This window comes from Glycine max, chromosome 4, assembly GCF_000004515.6.
Source record: "Glycine max cultivar Williams 82 chromosome 4, Glycine_max_v4.0, whole genome shotgun sequence".
Taxonomy (NCBI): domain Eukaryota; kingdom Viridiplantae; phylum Streptophyta; class Magnoliopsida; order Fabales; family Fabaceae; genus Glycine; species Glycine max.
Window position 1 is genome coordinate 2,675,117 of NC_016091.4, and position 24,059 is coordinate 2,699,175.

The 24,059-nt window shown below is 29.2% G+C and overlaps 1 protein-coding gene across 2 annotated transcripts; it reads left to right on the top strand.

Annotated features, from left to right (window-relative positions):
• Positions 1–15,062: 15,062 nt before the first annotated feature.
• On the top strand, positions 15,063–18,292 carry LOC100784573 (histone deacetylase complex subunit SAP30-like protein). Of its 2 annotated transcripts, none has more exons than NM_001255717.3 (6): positions 15,063–15,470; positions 16,608–16,734; positions 17,069–17,208; positions 17,322–17,384; positions 17,478–17,546; positions 17,826–18,292. In NM_001255717.3, the coding sequence occupies exons 1-6, from the start codon at positions 15,270–15,272 to the stop codon at positions 17,880–17,882; spliced, it is 657 nt and encodes a 218-aa protein (NP_001242646.2). In that variant the 5' UTR covers positions 15,063–15,269; the 3' UTR covers positions 17,883–18,292. The 2 variants fall into 2 exon arrangements, with proteins under 2 accessions (NP_001242646.2, NP_001349315.1); NM_001362386.1 differs by having other exon boundaries at positions 17,325–17,384.
• Positions 18,293–24,059: the final 5,767 nt, after the last annotated feature.

The window sequence follows — 24,059 nt, forward strand, 5'->3', positions numbered from 1 at the left end:
GTTTAACAACAGATCAAGCTAGTTTGAGGGTTATTATAGCGTGCGCGAACCCTCACGCAATCTCCTGAGGGTGATGCGTGATCAGCACCGTTAAAGGATGAACGGGCGTGATTGGAGGCCTTGCATAACATGTGCACTGCCTTCTGATCACCTAATTATTAGTGGGGGTGGGACCCACTTACCGGCTCAGCTCGGCTCGGCTAAAAACTGATTTGAGGCGTCTTGCAAAGTGGGATGATGGCATGATGCATGCAGCTTCGAAATTCGATGGGGGAATATGCCAAAACGCTTTTTTGCCTTTGCCTTTTGTTTGTTTGGGCCTTTTTTCTTTTTCCAGTTTCTGTTTAACGGGTCAAACATTTAACACTGGAAGCTCCAAAATGAATACAAACATACACATAAATAATGGTAAACAGGTCTCACATTCTATTAATTTCAGGCTACATGGCCATTATGGTGTGAAGACCCGACCCGGGTTCTGCGTGAAGGAGTTTGGCACAGGCATGATTATAACGATGTGATACTTGTCCCCCAAAGCCACAAAACCATTGTCCTGTTTTTGTTTGTTTGCTTCTTGTTTTACTTGCGTAATTTATTCATTTTACTTTACATTGTCTATTTTTATCATACAAATAAATAAAATGACGACTCAAAATTGGATAATGCATAATGTTAGATGTCTTTTAAGAATTTTATAATTTTTAATTAATTAATTACTGTGAGTTACTTATTATATTTATCATTTATATTAATTATTTATATTTATGGGTTCAATAAAAATGATCTAATTTGGTAAGTCTATTGGACTATTATAAAAAATTAATATGGACTTGATAAGCAAAAATCAATTTGACCCATTAGAGAATAATATGAAATCTAATAGGTTAAAACCTAAAGCAAAGTTATGATTCCCAATACACCAAATCAGATCATATAATCTAAGGTCTCAAAAGAAAAATAGTAATTTGGTTGAGGAAGAACACAAAATTAACAGTTCCTCAAACTTATCAATTCTGCTGCTTATTATAGATTCAGGTATTTTTCACAACCCCTCTTGATAATCTAACCTAATGTGTTTCAGTTGATTATTGATTTTTTATTAAGATCCCTAAAATGTCAAACAAGTGGTATCAGAGCCACCATTATTGTTAAATTATTGTGAATTAAAGTTATTTGCCTTGTGTTATATTTGTATTATTTTGTTACATGAATCCTAATTTTATTTTGGGATTTTATCTTTGCAATTATAATTATGATTGTAAGTTTGGAATTTTTTTTTCTTTTTGATTACAATATAATAATCATCGTATGCGCTTTCATGTTTTACGTTTGGATTCCTTGAAAAAGTTTTTTTCTCGCTTCATAATAGTCATCCATTTTTGTTTATTGTTCACGTGTTTGTTTTCTTGTTGGTTTTGTTTCCTTATGCACATCATGAATCCATGCCATGACATGACATGCAAGTGATACATAATCTTTGATTTTATTATATTATCATAAGAAAACCCTTCTTGTGTATCGTTAAATGCAATTTGGCTTTTGCATTTTATTTTTGTTTTCCTTGTTTTTATTTGTGAAATATGTGTATTAATTGGTGATTCCCATTATGTTTTGGTGTAAATCCAAAAATTACACACCCTCAAAATTATTCATTTTTTTTATGTCTGGTAATTTTGATTGAGTTGATTGAAACAATATATTGTCAAAACAATTTCTATTGCGTAAATTAATTTAATTAAAATTGCATAGATATTAGTATAACATTATTTATGCAAATTATAAAGTATTTTCATGTGAATTATAGTCAATCTAAAGAAAAATTATGATTTAACATAATTTATTATCAATATTTAATAATTGCGTTGAGAGTATCAACTACAACTCTATCCAAAGATTATAAATTAATGGTATGTTGGATATCTTGTTATAGATTTGTTATGTGAACTACTTTGCACATGTCTTGTTATATATATATAAATCTCACATGTAGAAAAATATTTTTAATATTTTTTGTAAAAATCTCACCTGTAGAAAAATATCCATCTTTTAGAAGACTATTATTTCATATGAATTCGTCTCTGATATAGATTATTTGATATAATATTTTTTTCCATAAATATTAATTATTAATTTATTAATTATTTTTGTAAAAAATTTAAACGCATGATATTTTTTTTTTCTTTTTCTTTCTTCAACCATGAAGTAAATTTTATACATCTAATATGTCTATTAATTTTTTAAACAAGTAACATGTAAATTGTTGCCTTTGATGCAATGTATCAATATAAGGCAAAATAAATTTCGAAAAACAGCCAATGACTTGTTTTTATGTCTTTTTTTATAAAAACATCTTTGTACCAATTAATATTTTGGTTTTTGTAAATAAACTTTTGTATTTAATGTGAAAGTGGTTTGCGGCTCTAAGAAAAGTGAACTTGATTTTGCAACATCTCTCAAAACAAAGACAGAATGATTGGATTATGAATAAAATATGCAAAGTTAAATAAGTAATGTTGTTTTTACGCAAGCGTTTCAATTTACAACACTTTTGATAATTTATTTTTACTAATTATATTTTCAGTTCCTGTATTTTAGTCCTCTGATTTTTACTATCATATTTAGTTTCTATAAGATTTTAATTGTTCAAATTTATTAGATGAAATTTTGGGGTGAGGGAATTTTTTTTCTAAACATTTTTTTTAGACTTTTATAAATAACATCCATGTATAGGTATTATGTTATCTTATTTATATTTTCAAATTGATCTAGTTTCTTTTCGTAAATATTTAAGTACAATTTAATAATTTAGTATTTAGATTTTATCTTTTTTTAATAGTATTTATGTGACACTATTATCCCGGAGAAACATAGATAATGGTGGCAACCCAACTACAGAGAATCATAGCGGAGTCCTAAGATGAATGATGAGCATCTACAATAACAACACATTTTACATGTATGAAAAATATTTTTAATTTGTTTATTATATTAATATAATAAAATAGATAAAAAGATAAGAGTGAGAGGCACGATAAGATGGTTGATACTTTTTCATCATTGTGTTAACCTAAATGATTAATATATGATAATCAAGATTTTAGAATGTGCAATGGATATTATTAATATTTATTTATATAACTAAAATTTATAATAAATAAATATTTTTTAAGTATATAAGTTATATTTTAAGTTTATCAAAAATAATTTGTTATAAAATATAAGATTATTTCTATCTATTAATATTTTTTTTAAAATATTATTATTAAATAAAAATCTTTAAAATACTCACATTGAATAATACTACTAATTCTTATAAATATACACATTTAAGATAGTTATTTTGATTTATATAACAGAGAATTATATAAGTAAGACATTTTAGTTACAGGATAAGAAAAATGAATAGGACATTTAAAAAATTAAAAAATTATGGCAATTAATGTAAAAGTTAATTATACAAATATACTTAATAAACATATATACATATATAAAACACACATAATAAATTGTAAATTTATTAAATGTATTATTCTTTTAATTTTCTAACAAAAATTTTGATTGTGCACTCATGCTTTAAAAATATATTGCCCGCTTTAAAATTGGTATGTATTTAGATTTTATTATGTTTAAATATTAATTGTGTGACATTATAATCCCCCTGACCCGCAAACATAGATAATGGTGGGAACCAACTAAAGCCACATCATAACGAACGAAATCCTAAGATGGACGATCATGAGCAGCTACAGTACAAGTCTAAACATATTTGGAAAGAGAAATATTCCAATGATTTTTAATATAATAAAAAGAAAGAAGCTAACATAAAATAAGATAATTGATAATATAGAAAAAAGACAAAATAAATTATAGAATGAGTTATAAAAAGTTATATAAATTAACTCTTGTATAATGAACTAATGATCCTTTGCACTTCACGAGCAGTTGCCTTGAAGGCTTAAACTAGTCACAATAGCATAGAAGCCAAATTGTGTGTTAGGGCTGGAGTTTGACATCCAGTGGCTCTGCAGAAAACATTTTTTATGTGTATAAATTATGTTGTCTCAAACATTATTTATTCTTTCGAAGTACCCCTATTTCTGCTAATATGCTGTTAATTAAGTTTTCTTTTCTTCATAAAAATAAACAAGCATAATAGTATATTAGCATGAAAAGGAGTAGTTAAAAGTAATAAATGAATGGGAATCAAGTAACTACAGACAGGCGGCAAAGAGGGAATAAGGTATTTTCCAGAAATAAAAAACACCACATGTAGTTTGCTTTTGTCATATTTGTTACGAACTTCTAAAGATCGTCCCTCAGTGCTTCATAGCTGCATCTGAACTCAGAGACATCCTCGTAAAGATGAGTTGCTAGCTGCACAGAGTTAACTGCTTTGCCGAATTAATTAATTATCAGCAGATAGAACAAAACAATTAACATATATGGTACGTAATTCCACTAAAGGGGTTAGAAATACGAGGATAAAAGTGAACAAATATAAAATAAAAGTAAAGCATAGAAGAACATCACGATAGAACACTTCTTTATATATGCTGTTGCATGCTTTATCTCTGAACTTGATTAGGCATTGCTTATGTGTCAATGTTCAATAACAGAGCACAGTGCACATTTCACCATCAAAACCTAAAATAAAACGCCGTATACTACAACGACCTTTTTAAAGTATAATTTGTGATGAAATTATTAATTATAAATGATCACTTACATATTATGACTATTGTCTAGTCTCTACCTTTGGAGAGTTTATCGAGTGCTTTTCAGGAGTTCCCCTAATGACAGTATTATCCTTGGAAAATTCAAAATTTTGATTGATCCTAAACAATTTTCCAATTACGTACCAAGAGTGATATAAACAAGGAGAGAGAAATAATAATCTGTCAAACGAAGCCCAACAACCCAAGTAATTTCACGTAGCCAATGATGGGAATTGGGAAGAGGTCAATGTCAATAATCAATGATGCATTTCTATATCATCTGCAAATGGTAGAGAAGTGCCACACATGCATCAGGCATCACATCAGATGCTTATGTGTTTAAGATAATAATGTAGTCGTTAATCTTGTTCCAAAATTATCTAAGATTGCAACTGGGTTCATTTTTAACAAAGCTAGCTATCTGATAATCCAGTAACCAAAGTAATAATAAATTAAATAAGTTCATGAGACCTAGAAGATAAATCGCATCAACAAACATGAAAGACTCGCACAGTACATCTATTTTTCTTTTCTTGCATCTATAAACACTACTAAATGGGAAGTTTTATTTCCATTCATGGAGTCACAGTGCATATACTGTTCATGAATTCTATACTTCACTTTTCCTACTTTTCTTTTTGCAAGTTGTATTTTTTTGCCATAAATTTCATTTTACTTTTTTTAAAAATTGTTCGTAAATTATAAAAATATAAATAATAAATTTTCTATAATTTTATTTGAATTTTTTATATTATTTAAAGTTTTGTGAAGACATCAAATCGCAATTTTTTTCATTCAACTATGACAAAGAAAAAAAAACTGAAATAAAACATGGATTAATATTCTCTCTGTCTCATAAGATGAATATCATAAGGTGATGTTAACTTCTTAAGAAAAATATTAATTATAGAATTACTATCATAAAATGACTCTCTGATAAAAACACACTTATTCAACGAATTAGCATGTCGTTAAGAATCAATTTAAGGCGAGTTTAGCTCAATCTTTTTTTTTTTTCCCCTGTTTCTCAAGAGGAGAAGGTGAGCTTGACAAATTTAGAGAAAGACTAAAAAATCAAGAAACTTAGTTTATATTAAAGAAAAGGAGGAAAAGTAGGTTTTAAAGAAAAATTTATTTTAAAAATAATCTGCACCTGTTAATTTTTTCTCTCTCTCGTTCTAAATTAATTGATGTGAGACAAAGAAGAAAAAAAACTTAAACTGCTAAACATTTTTCTATTTTAAAAATATTCCTTATTTTCAATTTTAACTTTAAAAGTGGATTTTAAGCTAAAATAAGTTTGGGTGAAACATCATATAGTAAGATGAAATATCAATAGATGAAGACATCATTGGAAAAATATTTTCTTCATTTTCTGAAGTGACAAACATTTTGAGATAAAACAAAACATATGGGGATACGTGTAATAAATGTGAAAAGCAGAGAGTATAAAAATTGAAACAATATTTTAATATTGGAGACAAAATTAAAAATTAGATCTAAGAAAATAGACAAAATTTTCTTAAATTTGATTTTTATACCATTCTTTTTTATATAAAATTAGTTTGAACAAGTTTTCTGCCTCCAAAACTATGAATTTTTGCATTCCGTATTTTTTATTTTAACTTTTTCAGAAATAATCAAATTATAAAAATATGTAACTTGGTTTAATTACTTTATTATTTATTATTTTGAATATTAAAAAGTATAATATTGATATTTCATGTCCAGAAATATTAGAAATAAACTTAGAAAAGAAATAAAAAAACCATTTTCATTGGATTAGATGAAAGAATTGATGAAAAAAATAAATAGATTGGAAATTATTGAAAAATATAAATATACAAAAAAATATAATTTAATTTTACCATTATTTGAAATTAAATTTAAAACGTAGTTTAAACATATTTTTGTCTTTAAAATTATAATTTGGAGCAGATTGTTTGGCAAATATAGGTGTTTTGGCCGATGAGGAGTTGGTTGTGCTTCAAGAACCTCCAGCTTCCCTGAGGGCTAGCTCTTATTTTAGTTTGTTGTTTTGTTTTTTTCTCTCCTGTAACCAAAAAATATATTCTTTAAAATTATAATTGTTTTAGTTCATTTAATAATAATAATAATAATAATAAAGAGAAATAAAAATTCGAGATAAACAGAACAATTCACTGTACCCAACCGTCACTACATTATCCATTTTCCATAATTCTGAAATACTAGTATTTTATAATAGTCATACTATGTTTGTGACAAAATGATTAATGGTGACTGCTGAGACACAGGAGATGAGTCAGATGACAATGAAAAATAAATAACTTATTTTTTGTACAATGAGTCAATAGTCATACTAAAGTTGAGAGTTTTTTTTATAGTAACTCCTTGGGAATTTTGATATTGTTGGTTTTTGAATCAATAGTAATCAAGTTATATTATTACTATTATTTTAATATTTCACAATAATTTTATTATATATTTTTAAATTAAAATATATATTTAATCAACTTTCTAATCTCATCAAATGAAACATCAACAAATAAAATATGGTGATTTTTAATCAGAATGTTTTGTTTGTTTGTTGAAATTTGTTTAGTGATATTAGAAAGTTGATTTAAAATAATATATTTAAATTTTGAAATATATAATAAAATGATTACTAAAAATCAAAATAATAAGATAGTAATATAACTTAATTACTATCAGTTAAAAAATAATAGTATTAAAATCATCCAAATTAATGGAAGTACCATAGAAACTCTACTAAAGTTGGAATTTAGGACGGTAGAATACTAGAATCTTATAAAATCTATCTAAATCTCTATTATTATGCAAACTCTAACTCTAAATGGATATGAAAAATAAATAACTTAGCAACAATGGTCAATGCTACTTGCCTACTTTACTTATCTCATTGATTTAACATGAAATCAATAACCGATAAATGTACCTTCAGTTGCTAACTTAGATACCAAAACTTGTTTCTCGAGTAACAAACAATATTAAATGACGAGGAATCGATCAAGAATTCAAGATGGACTTACTTTAAGTAACGTGGGGCACATGTCTCGACTTATTAAATTTTTTAATGTTGTCATATAGTTAGCCTATCATTTTAAGTCTTTTATTTTCTTTAATTTTGTCTTTATCATATTTTCTAACTCCAATAATTTGTTACCCTACTTTTTTACTAAAATAATTCCAAACAAAAATACTAATAATTAGTATATTCTTTTAACAATTTTTTCTTAATGGATGAAAATTACACGAATGACATTACATATATGGATCTCGTTTCTAAACTTGTGAAGCTCGCATAAATGAATTGGAAACTCAAAACCCACGTCCATTTAGCTTTTTTTAGTCATAGGTCAAGCTAAGGTTTTAAAATGGCTAGATTAAGGCTAAATATATAGCAAATGATAGATACTAGGTCAAGTTTAAACCTTGAATATTTTAAAAAGCTCAGATCTACAAAATTCTAAAATAATTTATTCTTGCCGCCACCATTGCAACTTAGCATTGTGATTTTGTAAAACATGTCCTAGTAGATGGCGTTTGGACCTCACTGATGACTCTGTTGGTGATTGAATCATGTTGTATTGTTTTAGTGTGGTTGTAATGGTACTAAGACATGGTGTGACAGAAGACATAATGTGATATTGGTGTTATGATAATTTAATTTTGGTGGTAGTTATGAGTGATGATGGTTTAAGGACGAGACTTTAGTTATGTAAGTAGGGTTTTTTTTTCTCTGATTAGACCTTTAAACAAGTTGGACAAATCTTAAAATTTGGCCCGTAACACAAACAAATTAATTAGACTAAAATTTGTACTTATGAATTAGGTTATGCTTAGCACACGAAAGCCTAGTCGTAGTTTGTTACCCTCATAAATGTTTGTTTCATAAAAAAGTTTTTATATAGGTTTAGTTTACATTTGAATACTTATTGTATATTAATATTTAACTCAAGACTTAAATATCTTATTTGTCACTCTAAATAAATAATAATTCATATTTCTGAAAAGTATTCTCAGGATTAAATAAATAGTTTACAAAACAAACGCTCCCATAAATAAAATATATATTTTAGCCTTTATCATTTTTACAGTCCACAACTTAATTCGACTGTTTTTCGATTCGGTTTTAATATCGTACTCAGCATCGAAAAATAATGCCTCCAAAGTTCTGCCACGAGGACAGTATAGAATAACCAACTCTTCAGTCTTCACAACCACATTTTGTGTCACTTGAAGACATGAGAATAACGTTAACTTTATATGTAAGAATCACTCCATCACAAATGTTGAACATTAGCGTCATCTGCCACCATGACCAAACATTTTGGCAGAACAAGAGAAATTTCCAGCACCGAGATGAAACGAATTGAACTGAAACCAGAGATCATAGACCCTACCACTATCTCTGAATGCATGAATGGTTTTTTTCTGGCGCTGACACACACCGACGATAGGTCCAGTTCTGGATCATATGTCTACACAACCTATAATTTAGTATCGCATCACCTCATAAAAGGATATAAGAAGAACTTCACCTCACTTCACGTAATGTCCTCAATTATTAAAAACAGTACTGTCAATTTAGACAGAACCGTTAGTATTTTTTGTTTTCCAGTTAGTAAGTGTTGTTTGAAATCTATCTGTAAAACAAACAAATTAAGCTCCTTACTATAATGTATAATTTCGGTCATTATTTTTTTTAAAAAATTAATAGCGGCTGGTTTCCCTGTCTTAATTCATGCGTTGGTGTGTACTGCCTAATTTATTGGCCAAGGACAGGGCAGATATACGTACCAAAAAGAAACACAACCCATCCGGGTTTATTTTTACTAGTTCATTCGCCTCAATTACTGTTAATATTAATGAACTATAACTGTTTCTAATAAACTTAACGGCTATATTTCAACCTATATATAGGTGTTTTTATGTAGAGCTAAGCTTCCGTAAATGCAAAATGCTAATAATAAAAGAAACACACTAATAAGCCTTAAAAAGAATGAAAGTGCTTGTTTTTTGTTAAAAAAATTAGGAGGAAGATCAGTGACAGTACCCTAATCCAAAACAGAAAAAAAAAATTCTAAGCTCAAAAAACTTCAAAAAAATGAGTGGGAACTTGCAACATGTCATGTTGAAATGAAGAGTACTTGATTCGTTACCTTTTAAAATTCATTCTCCCTTGTATTTTGTCAAATGCACACATTGTTTGTCTGCTGTTTCTTAAAAAAAAAAAAAGGTATTGCTTTGTGCAATTCGTCCAACCAGTCTTGTTTATAATATCATTGTTCTTCGTAATTTAATGCTCGATAAATTAACATTTTTTCTGAAATATTTTTTTATTCCAGTTTTACAAGTTGGCAAAATCAGTGCATTCAATAAATTATTTTTTTTTAAAATCCTATATAAAATTATATTCTCACTAATATCATAAATTAATCATATTGTAAGATAATAATAATATTTGCTTTTTCTCAAAGTTTACACAGTTTCATCTCAAACTTTCTCTTTGTAACTAAAATCTTTGGTGTCATATTCTCAAACTGTAACAAAAAATTATGAAGAGTTACTGTTCGTTTCCTGTGAATTGTTCCAAATGTTCTGAACCATCCACAATTGTTTTAAGGGTCAAGATACCAGCAGTTTTAAAAATAACTGCAGAGGATCTAAATCCCTTCTAGAATTTTGGTGAAACGGCAAACTGCTATCCAGTATCCAAGATAATTTCTTAAATGGAAAATATTGTGTTTTTAACAACAACAAAAACATTTATAAAAAAGAGACAATACAATAATTTGTTGGCCTGAGGTTCAAATAAGTTTTGAAGCATTTAAAACATAATGTCTTCAAATAAATTTGTACAAACACGTGTTATATAATATGTTAAAGTAAAATGACTAACATTATCAATACATATATATTTTCTTAATTGAACAGTTAAAAATATGTTATTAGTGAAATCAATTAACGAAAAAAATTGTAAATATTTTATTAGAAGTTAAAAAAGTATGACCATTTAGCTAATGTGTCGATTGGATTCATAAAACTCGTAAATTGTTTGTACGGTAGTAATGTATACATTATAAAAAATGTGTAAGATTCACTTCTACTCTTCTGTTAGAGATGATCGAATAATTAACCTTCATTAAGAATAAGTAGTCCTTGAAAAATATTACTATAGTAAAGAACATTATAAACGTTTTATAATAGAAACTGATGAAATTTTAAGGTAAAATATGAAAATAGAATAAAGTATTATATGCTTGAATCTCTTATGGGAAGAATATACATATATATATAAGAAGAAAAACATGCAAGGGTGTTACCGTAAAAAAAGGTAAGGCAGGGGCAGAGGGAACAAGAAAGTTGTTGCAATTTTGTCCACTTTTGGCGTTACTTGCTTGGAAACGACTCTTTCTGACTCTGAGACCTACTGCACAACCATCTTCCTCTTATGTTCCCCGATGTCACCTTCATCATACTCATTACGTGTCTCTTTGCAACACCTTCCCTCATTTAATATCCCAATTTCATTTTCTGCTCTGGCATCCATCATCTCCGGATAATTTATAATCAGGGCAGGGCATGTTTGTCTACTACTGTTTTTTTTTACAGAAAATAATATTTTTAAAACACATGTTTTATTAAAATGATTCATCTAAACACACATTTAACTTTTAGGCTTGATATGGGGTATAATGTTTTGTTTTGTTTACATAAGAAAAAATAATTCATTTAATGAAAAAATTTGTGTTTAATTTTTATCCCATATAAAAAAAATTGGATCAACAACAATTACACAACACAAATAAAATTAATATTTAATCTAATGAATTGTTCAAATCTTAATTTAATATAATATAATAATTTGTATTGCATTAATTTTAATTACCCATTTATTCATTCAAAATGATGTCTCAGTAAGTGATAAGAGTATTATGCTTTAATTGAAAGTGTTATTACTTATTGTATTATATTTAAGTTTCATTCTTTTATTGAAAATGTCTTCTATTTATTTAGTTATTTTTCATCTTGCTGTCATGTTCAGTTCCGTATTTACATGGTTTATTAGCGAGTTTGTTTATATATATATACACACACACTGTGATGATAAGCGGGTATCAGTATTTTAGTATTTCCTTATTTGTTTATTGACTAATTAATCAATTGCTATTGAACTTTCTCCCCTCGCCATGTGACTCAGAATACATTAAAAAGAAGAAATTAAGAAAATAGAAGGTTCCTGAGTATCTTTCAAACAAAAAAAAAAAAGTTATTGAGTCACACACCAATTGTATGTTTCATAGACTATTAATTAGACAAAAGTGATATTAAATTTTGTAGATTTTGCATGTCTCTTTATTCAAAAAATACTTTTACTCTCACATAAACTAATCTAAATGCATAATAAGTTACCAATGCTTATTGTTGTTTGAATTGAGAACTAACAAATATCAAATTTAAGTCTTATATATATATATATATATATATAATATTTGTTAGATTTTTTTTGTCTTAAATGAACTTACCTACCTTAACTTATAATAGTGAGGTTGGAAGTATTTATTTTCTTTTCAAAAAAATTCTATTATATTTTTTTTACATTTTCTGTTCTACAATACTATTTTTATTTTTATTTTCTGTTCAAATACTATTCATATGTGTTTGACATTTGTTTAATAAAAGAAATTAGGATGCGTTTGACCATTATACATGGAATAATAATTTATAATCGGTATTTTGATAGGAAAAAAAATTTAACTCATAAATTCCTAGACCCTATATTAAAAGGGATCATAACCGGTTCAAAACTATTTTGACCAAGCAGTTCAGATTACAATCAATTTGGTAAAGTGGGTCAGTTGTTTGGATTTAATCCCGAAAATCAGTTTGTGTCGGTTTGATTCTTATATATATATATATATATGATACATGCACAGTCCCATGCTCGATTGCAAGCAAGACCTCCCTAGAATCTGATTACAAATTATCTCCTTGAAAGTTGAAACAAGCGTCTCAGGCTGCATAAGCCTTTCAAGTCCTGATGGCAACGTGGTATATTGGTTGGAAAGCTTTTGTTCCCTGCAAACCCACAGCCAATGACTTAACGCATGATTCCACTGTGTGCACTCATTCATTCTTAGGAAATAGGGTGGTGACAACGTGGTGGGACGGAACATAATACAATTTTTGGTTTTATAAGATTTAAATTTATTATTATAAGAATTAAGTAAATTAATTAAGTTTTTTGGTACATGAAAATTAAGACACTTTCCCCAATCCCCGCACCAAGACTGTGCAGCGTGATTATAAATTTACAATAATTTAGTTGATTACATTATTGTCACTCCTTAAACATTGTTAAAGCGCTATATGTATCTCACCAAACGGAATTTTGTTGTGTTTAGAAAAAAGTATAGAAATATGTATGCTATTTACGGCAGGAGATCTGAACTCAAAGGGCGATTCACATTGACTATGACTATAGAGGCTGAAACCAAAAAAAGTGAATAAGCAAAAAATCCGCACGATACGCGGTATTGTTCTTCACCAATTTACCGTTGTTCCCGAATTCTTAACATTATCCTTTATGCGAATGGTGTCCAAAAAAAGGGTAGAGTTCCCCTCCTTTTTAAAACTTTATTATGATGATGATGATCAATACCAGGTAACAGGACACACGTTGTGAGGGCATGTCTGCTTTTCTTCTTCTTCTTCTCTTGCCGCTGAGATTCCAATTTTATCATCTCTTGCGAAATCCAACGGCTGGCCCTAGATCCACGGCTCGCGCTGCTCCCTTGTGGCGGGAGAACAGAACACGAATTGGCTTCATTAATTTAATTGTTTGGTTCTTTTATTTGAGAAAAATGTAAATTATATTAAATCTAAAATGATACAACAATAACCTAAGAAACTTAATTAAAAGATAATCTTTAAAAATCAGTTTGTTCCTAGACCAGATATAATAGATTGTAATTGTTATAGTCAGACAGTAATTTTTCTTGAACATCGATGTAAATCTGTCTCTAATTAAAAAGTGAGAAATCAAATTACGAATGTGTTTTTTTATTTATTTTTATAATAATGTTTGTTTGTTGTGGCATTGTCAAGAGTGAAGAAAAGAGAGAGGGAGATGGGTGAGAGCAGCGAGTTGGAAGTTCCCGTGGTGGAATGAATAAAACAACACCGACGGCAGCAGGTACAGACTTCTGTGCAACTGGGTCCCACTCGATGAATTTCGGGTGTCCGTTTACGTTCCCCATTCTATCACACGTTACGTACTTTATTTGTCGCTTTGCCTTTTCCTTCCATTTTAATTTCCTAAACACCCACCCTCTAAGAAAAGAATTTCTTTTTTATATCGTAAACAGTGGATGAACTAATAATTCCTTAAGAATATTTAAGAGAATAAAAAAAAAGACAACTGAAAATAATTTATTTTCATGTAACAAACTATTTTAAATAATAATTAGAGAATTAACATTATCCTGTTACAATATTACAAAATACCCAATACCCTATCTTGTTCCTCTTTTTTCATTGTTTCATTCAGAATGAACCATCGAATATTTGAACTCTTTTCGTTTCTCCTTTCCTTTTATAACAGTGGATGTGTACGTGAGTAGATTTGCACATGACCACAAATCGATATTTTCTGCAATTGAAAGTTGACCATAAATATCATTATAGTACTTCATGTTAATAACAGACAAAACATTATATATTTAGTAACCAAATCTCCTTCTGCGGTAATTACATTGCCAGGAGGCTTTGATATCTATGTACCATGGGCAGGGCAGCTGGGTTTTTTTTATCTCAGTACTAAATTAGAGTAAATTTGGCCCAAATTTTCAAATTTACAACATTACTTCTTGTTGAATATACATTGCGAGAAGTTTAATAAAGCAGGAAATCCACATATTTTGGAATATCAATTTGAAGGATTCTATTACCAGATAATTTGAAGGAATACTACTTTTGTTTCATTTAGTGCATGTTTGTGAATCATGTAAAAAAAAAAAATTGGGGCAAAATTATTATTTTTTTTAAATAATTACTTTTATTTTTATTTATTGCATTATATTAATTCAACTGCCAATAAAGTCAATTCAATTAAATAAATAATACAAATTTCATGATTGTTTATTGTGATGAGTGAGAAAATGTGAAGCGCAGTAACTCCTCACAACCAAACAACCCACCATGATGTTCATGCCGTAACCTCGGCTCTGTCCAAGCGCATGATTAAAGAGCCCACCCTCCACTCGCAGACGTGGCACGTTTTAATTGGGCCATTTCGTCTCGTCGGGATTCATACCAAGACACCAATAAACAATACCAGTCACTCTCACTGGTTTTCTCTCTCCCTTTCTCTCTCTATCTCTGCTCTGTGCTTTTTCTCTCTGCAGAATTTCCCAAATTTCTCCACTACCCTATCTCCTCTGCTCCTGAAACTCGCACATTCTTCACCAGCAATGCACGATCTTCAATACGAATGCAATTTCGATATTTGACATCCGAGTATCAGTGCTTGAGCGGGTGAATTGGAAAATGCTAGAGGCAATGGAAAGTTCGGTCAATGGTGGCTTCTCCCATTTGCAGAGCTGTGGAGATAGTAGCGAAGAAGAGTTATCGGTGCTTCCTCGTCACACCAAAGTTGTCGTAACCGGAAATAACCGCACCAAATCGGTGCTCGTTGGTCTTCAAGGTGTCGTTAAGAAAGCCGTTGGACTAGGCGGATGGCATTGGCTGGTAATTTTCATTTTATTTATCTACCCTTCTAAACGACACTGCGGATTATCAATTTCTTCGTTCCAATTTTTGGTTTCTAATGTCGTCTATTTCCGTTTTTGTTGTGATTCTTCAAACCAATGTGTTTTTGTGTCGGTCGGCTTTTGTATTTTCTTTTTCATTATTATTATTATTATTTCCTCACATGTCTATTTCTGATCAAATTTAATTGCTCTGAAGCCCTTTTTGTTGAAGTTTCTGAACTAATTTGAAAAGGTTTTAATTCGTTATAACTTATAAACCCTACTGCTTGAATTCTTATTGAAATTACTCACTGAGCTCGTTTAATTTAGAATTTCGAATGCGGGGTTCGTTGTGTTGGGGATTGAATAAGTTTTATTCTTTTGTATATGTTGTGAGTCGCTGCTCTGAATCATTACTTGTGGGTATTCATTGCATGTCTTTCTTCATTGCTGGATCTGGTGTTTTATGATGTGCTCTATGAGGATCAGTGGTTAATTTGTTATTTTGCTTGCTTTTATTTATTGATGGATGTAAACTAAATCATCTTTGCTTTGGTTTTGTTGTTGGTATTGGTAATTTGAGTTCTGAGCTCTGAATTGAGTAATTTGTGCCCTTTTGACATTGCCTTCTATTTTAAATAAATCAATCGTTGTAGTGATTTTTTCCCTCAAACTGATGGCCGTGTTCTATTAGGTATTGTTGATATGTTGCATGTTCATTACATGCATTTTCTTTTTCTTTTCTTTCTGGGATAAGGTACATGCTTGTTCTGGTTATGCTTGGATAAAACTTGTGTTATTAATATACTCGTAGTAGTTAAATCACTCAGACGCGTTTGTTTTCGTTACTGTTGATTGTTGTGGACAAGAAACTAATGTTTATTTTACTTCGATCAGAATCAGTGATATTCTTTTAAGGTTTAATTATACAGTGCTACCTATTTGTTTCTTTTCCCCCCAATTCTCCCTCTCTGATTCTGTTGTTTGTTTATACAAAACTGATTGGTTGTACATCTTATATGAACAATTCAAATTGAAATCGAGCCAGTCTCAGGGCAATCTTCATGGAGATATGCATTTGTTGTTAGACAATGATTATTTGAAGTTGTTCTTAACTGTTTATAAACAAATGCAGGTTCTTACAAATGGTATTGAAGTGAAGCTACAAAGGAATGCACTTAGCGTGATTGAAGCACCCACTGGTAATGAGGAAGATGATGACCTTGAGTTTGAAAATATGCCGTGGAATGGATCAGATATGGGTGAGTTTACGCTTTACAATTACAGTTTTTAGTTGTCTTCTTTGCTGAGTGTTACTGTACTGGTATTGTGATCAAAGTATTTGAGCCTTGCATGTTGACTCTGAAAGTAGGCATATATGGGAATGCTGTGATATTTTAATTAATTAATTGTTGTTTTGGCTTCCATATCCGTGGGTTTCCAAAGTGGGTAGAGGTTTGGTAACATTGGATCCGTTGTGTCTTCTCCTTTTGCTTTTGCTATCTCTAAAGTTCTAGTGTCTTACTTTAATCCTTGTTGACCCCACCACACTTTTGTTTTTTAATTTTTTTTTGTGTGCTTTGTTTGATTTCTCAGCATCGGACGACACACACAAGTCCCACAAATCGAGGCATAGAATGTATAGAACAATGGGATCATCTCACAAGACCATGAGTAGGTCCTTCTCTGGCGATTCACAGTCGAAGGGGTCCGTTTCTATGCCTAATGGGTCCGCGGTATATCAACTTTATGGTTTTTTTCCCTTAATTTATTTCTCCTCCCACTGACACTGTGAATGATTTATTCCTTAATTTTTAATTATTAATGCTTTTTTAAATGTTTTGTATAGAAGGTGGACTTGAGCAAACTTGAAATGGCTGCACTGTGGAGATATTGGCGACATTTTAATCTAGTAAATTCCTTAGTACTGTTTCCCAAAAGAGATTGTTTTGGCAGTGTGTGTGTGTACCCCGTTGTACTTACTTCTTGAAATGGAATTCTGCAGGTGGATGCGGTCCCAAACCCATCAAAAGAGCAGCTAGTAGACGTTGTTCAGAGGCATTTCATGTCGCAGGTATTTTAAAATTTGTAATTTGCATATTTGTGTCTTAAATAGTAATGGTTGAAATATTCTATAGTTTGTAAATGATGTTTTTACAGTGGTGAACTGCATATCCGATTCCAATCTCTTTCAGAAGAAGCTATCTCTATCTTTTTTTTTTTTTTTAAGCTAATCTCTATTATTAATTGATATGAAAATGATTCTTTCTAATCTCTAAAAGTCTTGTCTAATATTCCAAATCTTTTAAAGGATAATATTCCAAATCTGAAATTGTGTTTCTGTTTTGTGAAGCAAATCGACGAATTGCAGGTGATTGTGGGATTTGTCCAAGCTGCAAAGAGGCTTTAGACTGTATGCAATTGAGATGGAATGATGCGAGAAATGATATTTGAATGAAAAGTATAATTGTCTATGCTAACAAAGATAATGTATGTAATATCCACTTCCCTTCGTATTATGTAGCATATTTTATCGGTGATTTTTAACTTTCTGTTGTAGTAGTAGGTTAGTAGTTTGAGGTTATAGAGGTTCTTACTCTTTTGTAGCCACCCGGTTGTGTAGATATATATGACATTGCAACTGGATCATCAGGGAAGTCACCACCATGGCTTTCTTTTCAACTTGATTCGATGTATTACTGACTGGGGAAGTGGGTTTTCAGAGACCTTAATGTATATATATTTTAGTTTCTCCCTTTGATTCGTCTTAGATGAATTCAAGTGTTGTGTTGCTCCGGGTGGAGTAGTGGATCGTTGCTACCATCTCCAAGTTAAAGATACTGTTCAAATACTATTGAGCTAATGCTAGTGTGCGTTCACAAAGACAAAAATCACTTTATCATTATTCACTGAAAATTTTCTTCTCAATTCTATTAACCACAATTACTTGACTTTTTTAACTTGTTAAATTCTATTCCAATTTTGATTGACTTTTTTTTAAATTATTTTCTAGAATCATGCTTAATTACAATTTAATTTAATCAAAATTTGAGAGTAAGACAAAGGGAACTTTAGTAATAAAAAGATTGGTTTGTTAGGTTGTGTAAAAGTACCAAGGTAACACTAAAAGAAAAAAATTAATAAATAATGCTTTATTTTTTTAACAGAAGAAAACATTAATACTATAGATTAAAAAAAGAGTTAATTGCTGTTTGAGTTTTCTAATTTATTTTTGAAGTTTGTTTCGGTCCTCTTGTAAAATTTTTTATCAAGTTCTCTAATTTTTAAGAATGGTTGAAATAGGTTTTTTTAAAAAATTAGGTTTAATTTGATTTTTTTTTCATAATATTTGGCTGAAACTGAGTACATATAAAATATATTTTTTTTCAATATAATTTATTGTTTTTGGTGATCTCATTTTTCTTTTATTTGTCCCAAAATTTTGAAAAATAAGATAAAATTTGATTTTATATTGGACCAAATTGATCTTATTTGAAAAAATAAGGAAAATAATTAAACTTCTAAAAAAAATCTAATTGAAACATTTTGAAAAATGAGAGGATCTAATTTATTTATTTTTTTAATAATAAGGAGAGCAAATTAAATTTAAAAATAGATTTAAAAGCCAAAATAATGATAAGCCATAAAAAAAAACTTACCGAATAAAAATGTCAAGCTTATCTTATCGAATACTTTCTATGACGGGGAAAAGACTGAAGTGGACACGGCATGCGATATCCTAATCGATATCCCACAGGCAAAAACGTACGAACTGCAAAGATAGCTTCCTTCAAATTCGCAATTATGTTTTTCAACCTAAAATCAAATTGACAGCTTGCAAAAGCAAAAACACTGTTACGTACAATTTCAAATTCAAACATTCAAAATACTGTGGAAATATTGCCGTTACACTGAGCCTTTAATAAGAATGCATGCGTACATGAATCAATGAATCCATTGATTTGGTAACATTTTTTAAAGTATCTAAGGTCGTATCCGGGATGGTTGAGTTTTTTATCTTCAATTTTTAAATATAATTTTAAAACAGAGCATGTTTGAAAAAAATGAAACCGAATTAATTTTTAACTCAATTTCAGTTTTACATTTATTATTAAAATCAAGAAAAAAAAATTAAGAATTACCATTGTCACCATTTTTTTGCCGCTATCGCTATTATTCCACCATTACTGGTGTCACCACCATCATTTCATTGTCTACACTGTTATTGAGCGTTGTCTTTGTCACTATTCTACTACTAGAATCGGTGATTAACCTGGTCAAGGCATTAGTCAATGAGTCAATAGTCGAACCAATATATCACTAATTGACTCGCATGACTTGCCTTAATTAAAATAAATTAAAGCTTTGTACCAAACATTAATTGGCTTGCATAATCCCGGACATTTCCTATTTTGAAATAATGAAGTTTAGAAATCCTTAATTGACTTTATACCAAAATTAAAATTACCTCGATGAGGGTCATCAATTTAACCACAAACTCGATTGGGTTGTCCTAGGTTACGTTAGGTTCAATGCATGATTAATTTGATAGACAACTCATCCAATTAGACCTTTTAGTCTTGATTCAACTGGACAAGTTGGTCCAGATTTTAAAATACAGTCATCATCATTCCACTCCTACTATCACTATCATCTTTATTTATTTTCAATTTATAATATTTAAAAAAAACTAAAAATAAAAAAAATCAAAACTCAAAACTAAACTGATTTTAATTTTTAAAAATATCAAAACTAAAATCGAAAAATCATCCCAAACAAAAATGCTAAAAAGACTAATGTTAGAAAATCAAGACAGAGAGATTAGCAAAAGATCCTTCTATTTTATAATTTTCTGAACATAAAATGATTTTTTATTTTTATATTATAAAAACATTTATTCAATTTAAAAATGAGCAAAAAAGTTACAATTTTTTTTCATTATTTTCACAGTAAGTTAGGAGGGAATTGTTTTTATATGTCGGTCCTATAAAAATCATTTTGTTAAATTTTTTTTTCAAACAAATAGTACAAATTTTCTGTTTTCATCAGATCTCACTCTCCATTCTCTATATTGGGTGGACTTGTCTCAAATTCTTAAAAAAAAAAAAAAAGGTCCAGAATGATGTTCTTTGACTATATTTGCTTAACTATATTTATTGCTGTCTACTACTTTTTGTAAGCATTGATGTAATTATTATCAAAATATTATAGAAGCATATATAACACAATCTTTTGTTAAGAAGCTTGCAGTTTAATTACCATTCATTTATATGCTCCTGTGTTCGGGTTTTTAATGTAATAAAAATAATAGCATACTTTTTTTTTTTGTATAGAATGTTCTGTCCTTTGGATTGTAATGATATTTCGTTTTCTAAACTTCATTTCAAAAGAAAAATAATAATAATAGAATATTAAAATTTGTGAAGTATTCTTTCTCTCTATGGCTCGTGACAAAATATAGTTGCCCTAAAAGGTGAGAAAGATCCAAATCAACATCCGATGAAAGAGGCAAGCTAAGCAAAAATTGGCAGCATGGAACTAGGGAAGGATATAGGGACACCAGATAAAAAAACACATGAATTATGATTTTATTTGGTGGAACTACCTTAACGGTGCCGTTTCAACCTTGTGGCTGAGTGCTGGTACCAGCGAGCATGTTACATCCTTTAAAATAATATTCATCCCCCATTCATCACACTCATCATCCCGGAGTCAAAATCAGAGGATTTTTGAATCAAAACGGACCCCACAGACCATGCATTTCTTTGAACCTTGCAAATATATATAACAAATCAAAACTTTTATTATTATAAGAGAGTGAAAATAGTTTGTCTTGGTTATGGGATAAAATCATAAAGAATAAAGACTAAATCACAAAATTATGTAACTTTTTGAGTGATTATGTGAATATTAAATAATTTTTATGATTATGGGGTCTGAATTTATCCATCTCACACTCTTATACAAACACTCCTCTCCTACACTCAATAATAAGATCATTTGATATCCAGTGTAAAACTTTTTGCACTTACACTGCTTACTAATTCTATGTAGAGTACAAAATTATTAATTCAACGGCTGAATTAAAGTTTTTTTTATAAAGTTGATAAAATCTCATGTAAATTACAAAAAAAAAAACTTCATCGCACAACTTCATTTTAACAAATAATATGTTATTCAAGTTTTTTTTTTGACTGAATGTTATTCAAGTTCTAAATAATTGTTTTTTAAAAAAATTATGAATAATTATTATAAATAAATAAATGTCATTCACCAAAAAAAAATGTTGATTAATAAATAACGTGCAAATACTAAATTTATATTTGATTGAAAATAAAATTAAAGTCTATCAAACTTGTATCCTCTACGGACAATGGTCAACGTGTATAATGTCTAAGGTCATTAATTGCTTCCTTCGGTTATGGTAGGGTCATCTCCCATAACAAGAATAGTCAAATTACGACAACAAAGTTTTCCAACAAATTATTACACGACCCACTTTTCCTTTTTCTTTCTTTGATAAAAAAAAAAAATACTTACTTCAGTTATCATAAATACGCTTTGCTCAATTGATGCATCCAACCGATGCTTACAGTATATCATCTATGATATGCTCCCATTCTCAAAACCTAAAATCACCGTTAAGCATAAAACAAAAATATCACTATATAATTCTAATTGAATTCTGTAAAAGAAATCCTAATTAAATAGAAAAAAATGTTAAATAGTAATATTTATTTTAATTAGAAAAACTATATACAATCGTGGTGCTAAGCCAGCTTAACCAATTGGACTTTAAATAATATATATATGTATATTACATTTATTCTTTTACATTTTATGATGTAATTTTGGCTATTGAGTTAAAAATATAGTTTAAAATATATTTTTTAATATAATATTTTCCATGTCATTGTGAGAGTAAGAAACTATTTATTCACTACAACAAAATTGCTTTTAGTAACATATGAAAATGTTACCAATTTATATATAAATATTCCTAATATTTTTGTGATATTTTATCAAATAATATTAGATTAGACGAATGTTGATAAATGCTTTTAGTAGTATTTTTAAATACTAATGATCAAACGAAAACTTATCATCACTATTGGAACACTTCTCCATCAATCCCATAAAAAGCACTTCGCTAGAACAACTTTTTTATAAATCTCTTTGCATAGTTTTCTGTTTGAATTAGGAAACAACAAACTATTCATCGAATGGTTACTCATAATCTCAAATCTTATCAAAACCAAAAAAAATAAAAAAAATACAGGTAAAAATAAAATAAATATAAAATACATGAATTTATGATGTTCGTTTTAATCATCATTTATCGGAGAACCTATAACCACTCATTTTCAGTTTTAGCCATCACCATGACAGTCTTAATCCGACCCATTAAAGTGTTCATTAGATTTCCTTTAATGCATTGCTAAATAGATCTATCCGCAAATAAATGATTTTTATCTGACAAATCATAATTTCTTTTATAATTTGACTATAAATTGAACTACACGAGGCACGTAACCATAAACTAGTATTTGTGTTTCATTCAATTTTTGTACGTTTCCCTTTCAGTTGCAAATTGATCTCTCAATACAATATTATTACAAAACCAAAACACAACACACAACACTATTTGGATTCACAATCTCTTTCGCTAACCCACTTAGACTTTGAGTTTTATTTCTTCCATATAAATTACAGGAAAATAAAGTCAAAGTACACCCATGATGGAGACCTGGATGGCCCAAGATCTAGACAGCATTGGCATCATCACCGAAGACAGAGATCTAGGTGGTAGAGATGAGAATGGTGAAGAAGTTAGGGTTCGTCGAACAAAATAAAAGTGGACGAGGCATTCAAGAGTTTTAGAAACAAATTTGTAGGTGATAATGGGATAAATTTTTTTATTGAAGTATGATTAGCAAAAATAGCTCCATGGTGACCGAAAAGGTGAAATGATGCTAAAGGCTACTAGACGTTAGTCACGGAGGTTTTAAGCAATGACCATTGACCAATGTTCTACTGGTTCATCGTCGTTCGCCTAGAAGCTGGTTCACCCTATAGTTAATTAAAAATAACAAAAAGAAAACTTGAAAATCAGAAATAGAAAAGAATGAAAATCTCCTTCTATGTTAACAGTGGTATGTACTTGGGTAGATAGGGTTTTATCTATTAGCTAAATTTAGCGCAAAATTTTCAAATATGCAACATTACCTTTTTTTTTTTTTTTGCTGGACAAAAATATATTGCGAGTAGTGGAGTAAAGTAATAGAAATCCATTAATTTTGAAATCTCAGCGTGAAGGTTCAACAAGATAATTAACTCATTTGAGTAAATATAATGCGTACATGGTAAATTCTCTAATATAATGTTTGATTCTAATATATAAAAAAAGCCATAAGTAAATAATACAAATTACATACGATATATCTATCGTTTCTTTAGTAGGGTAGGATTGTTTATCTATATCCTAATAAGTTAGTTTTTACTGCAACACAATATTATGCGGATTAAAACTGATTTATTAATCAAAATTAAGTAACCACTTATTAATCACTTTCTATTATTTTATTTA

Bases quoted from the DNA above. Each gene is read 5' to 3' on its own strand.
- LOC100784573 (NM_001255717.3), top strand. From the start codon at position 15,270: ATGCTAGAGGCAATGGAAAGTTCGGTCAATGGTGGCTTCTCCCATTTG. The intron at 15,471-16,607 runs GTAATTTTCATT...AAACAAATGCAG, and splicing joins TAGGCGGATGGCATTGGCTG to GTTCTTACAAATGGTATTGA. The intron at 17,385-17,477 runs GTAAATTCCTTA...GGAATTCTGCAG, and splicing joins ATTGGCGACATTTTAATCTA to GTGGATGCGGTCCCAAACCC.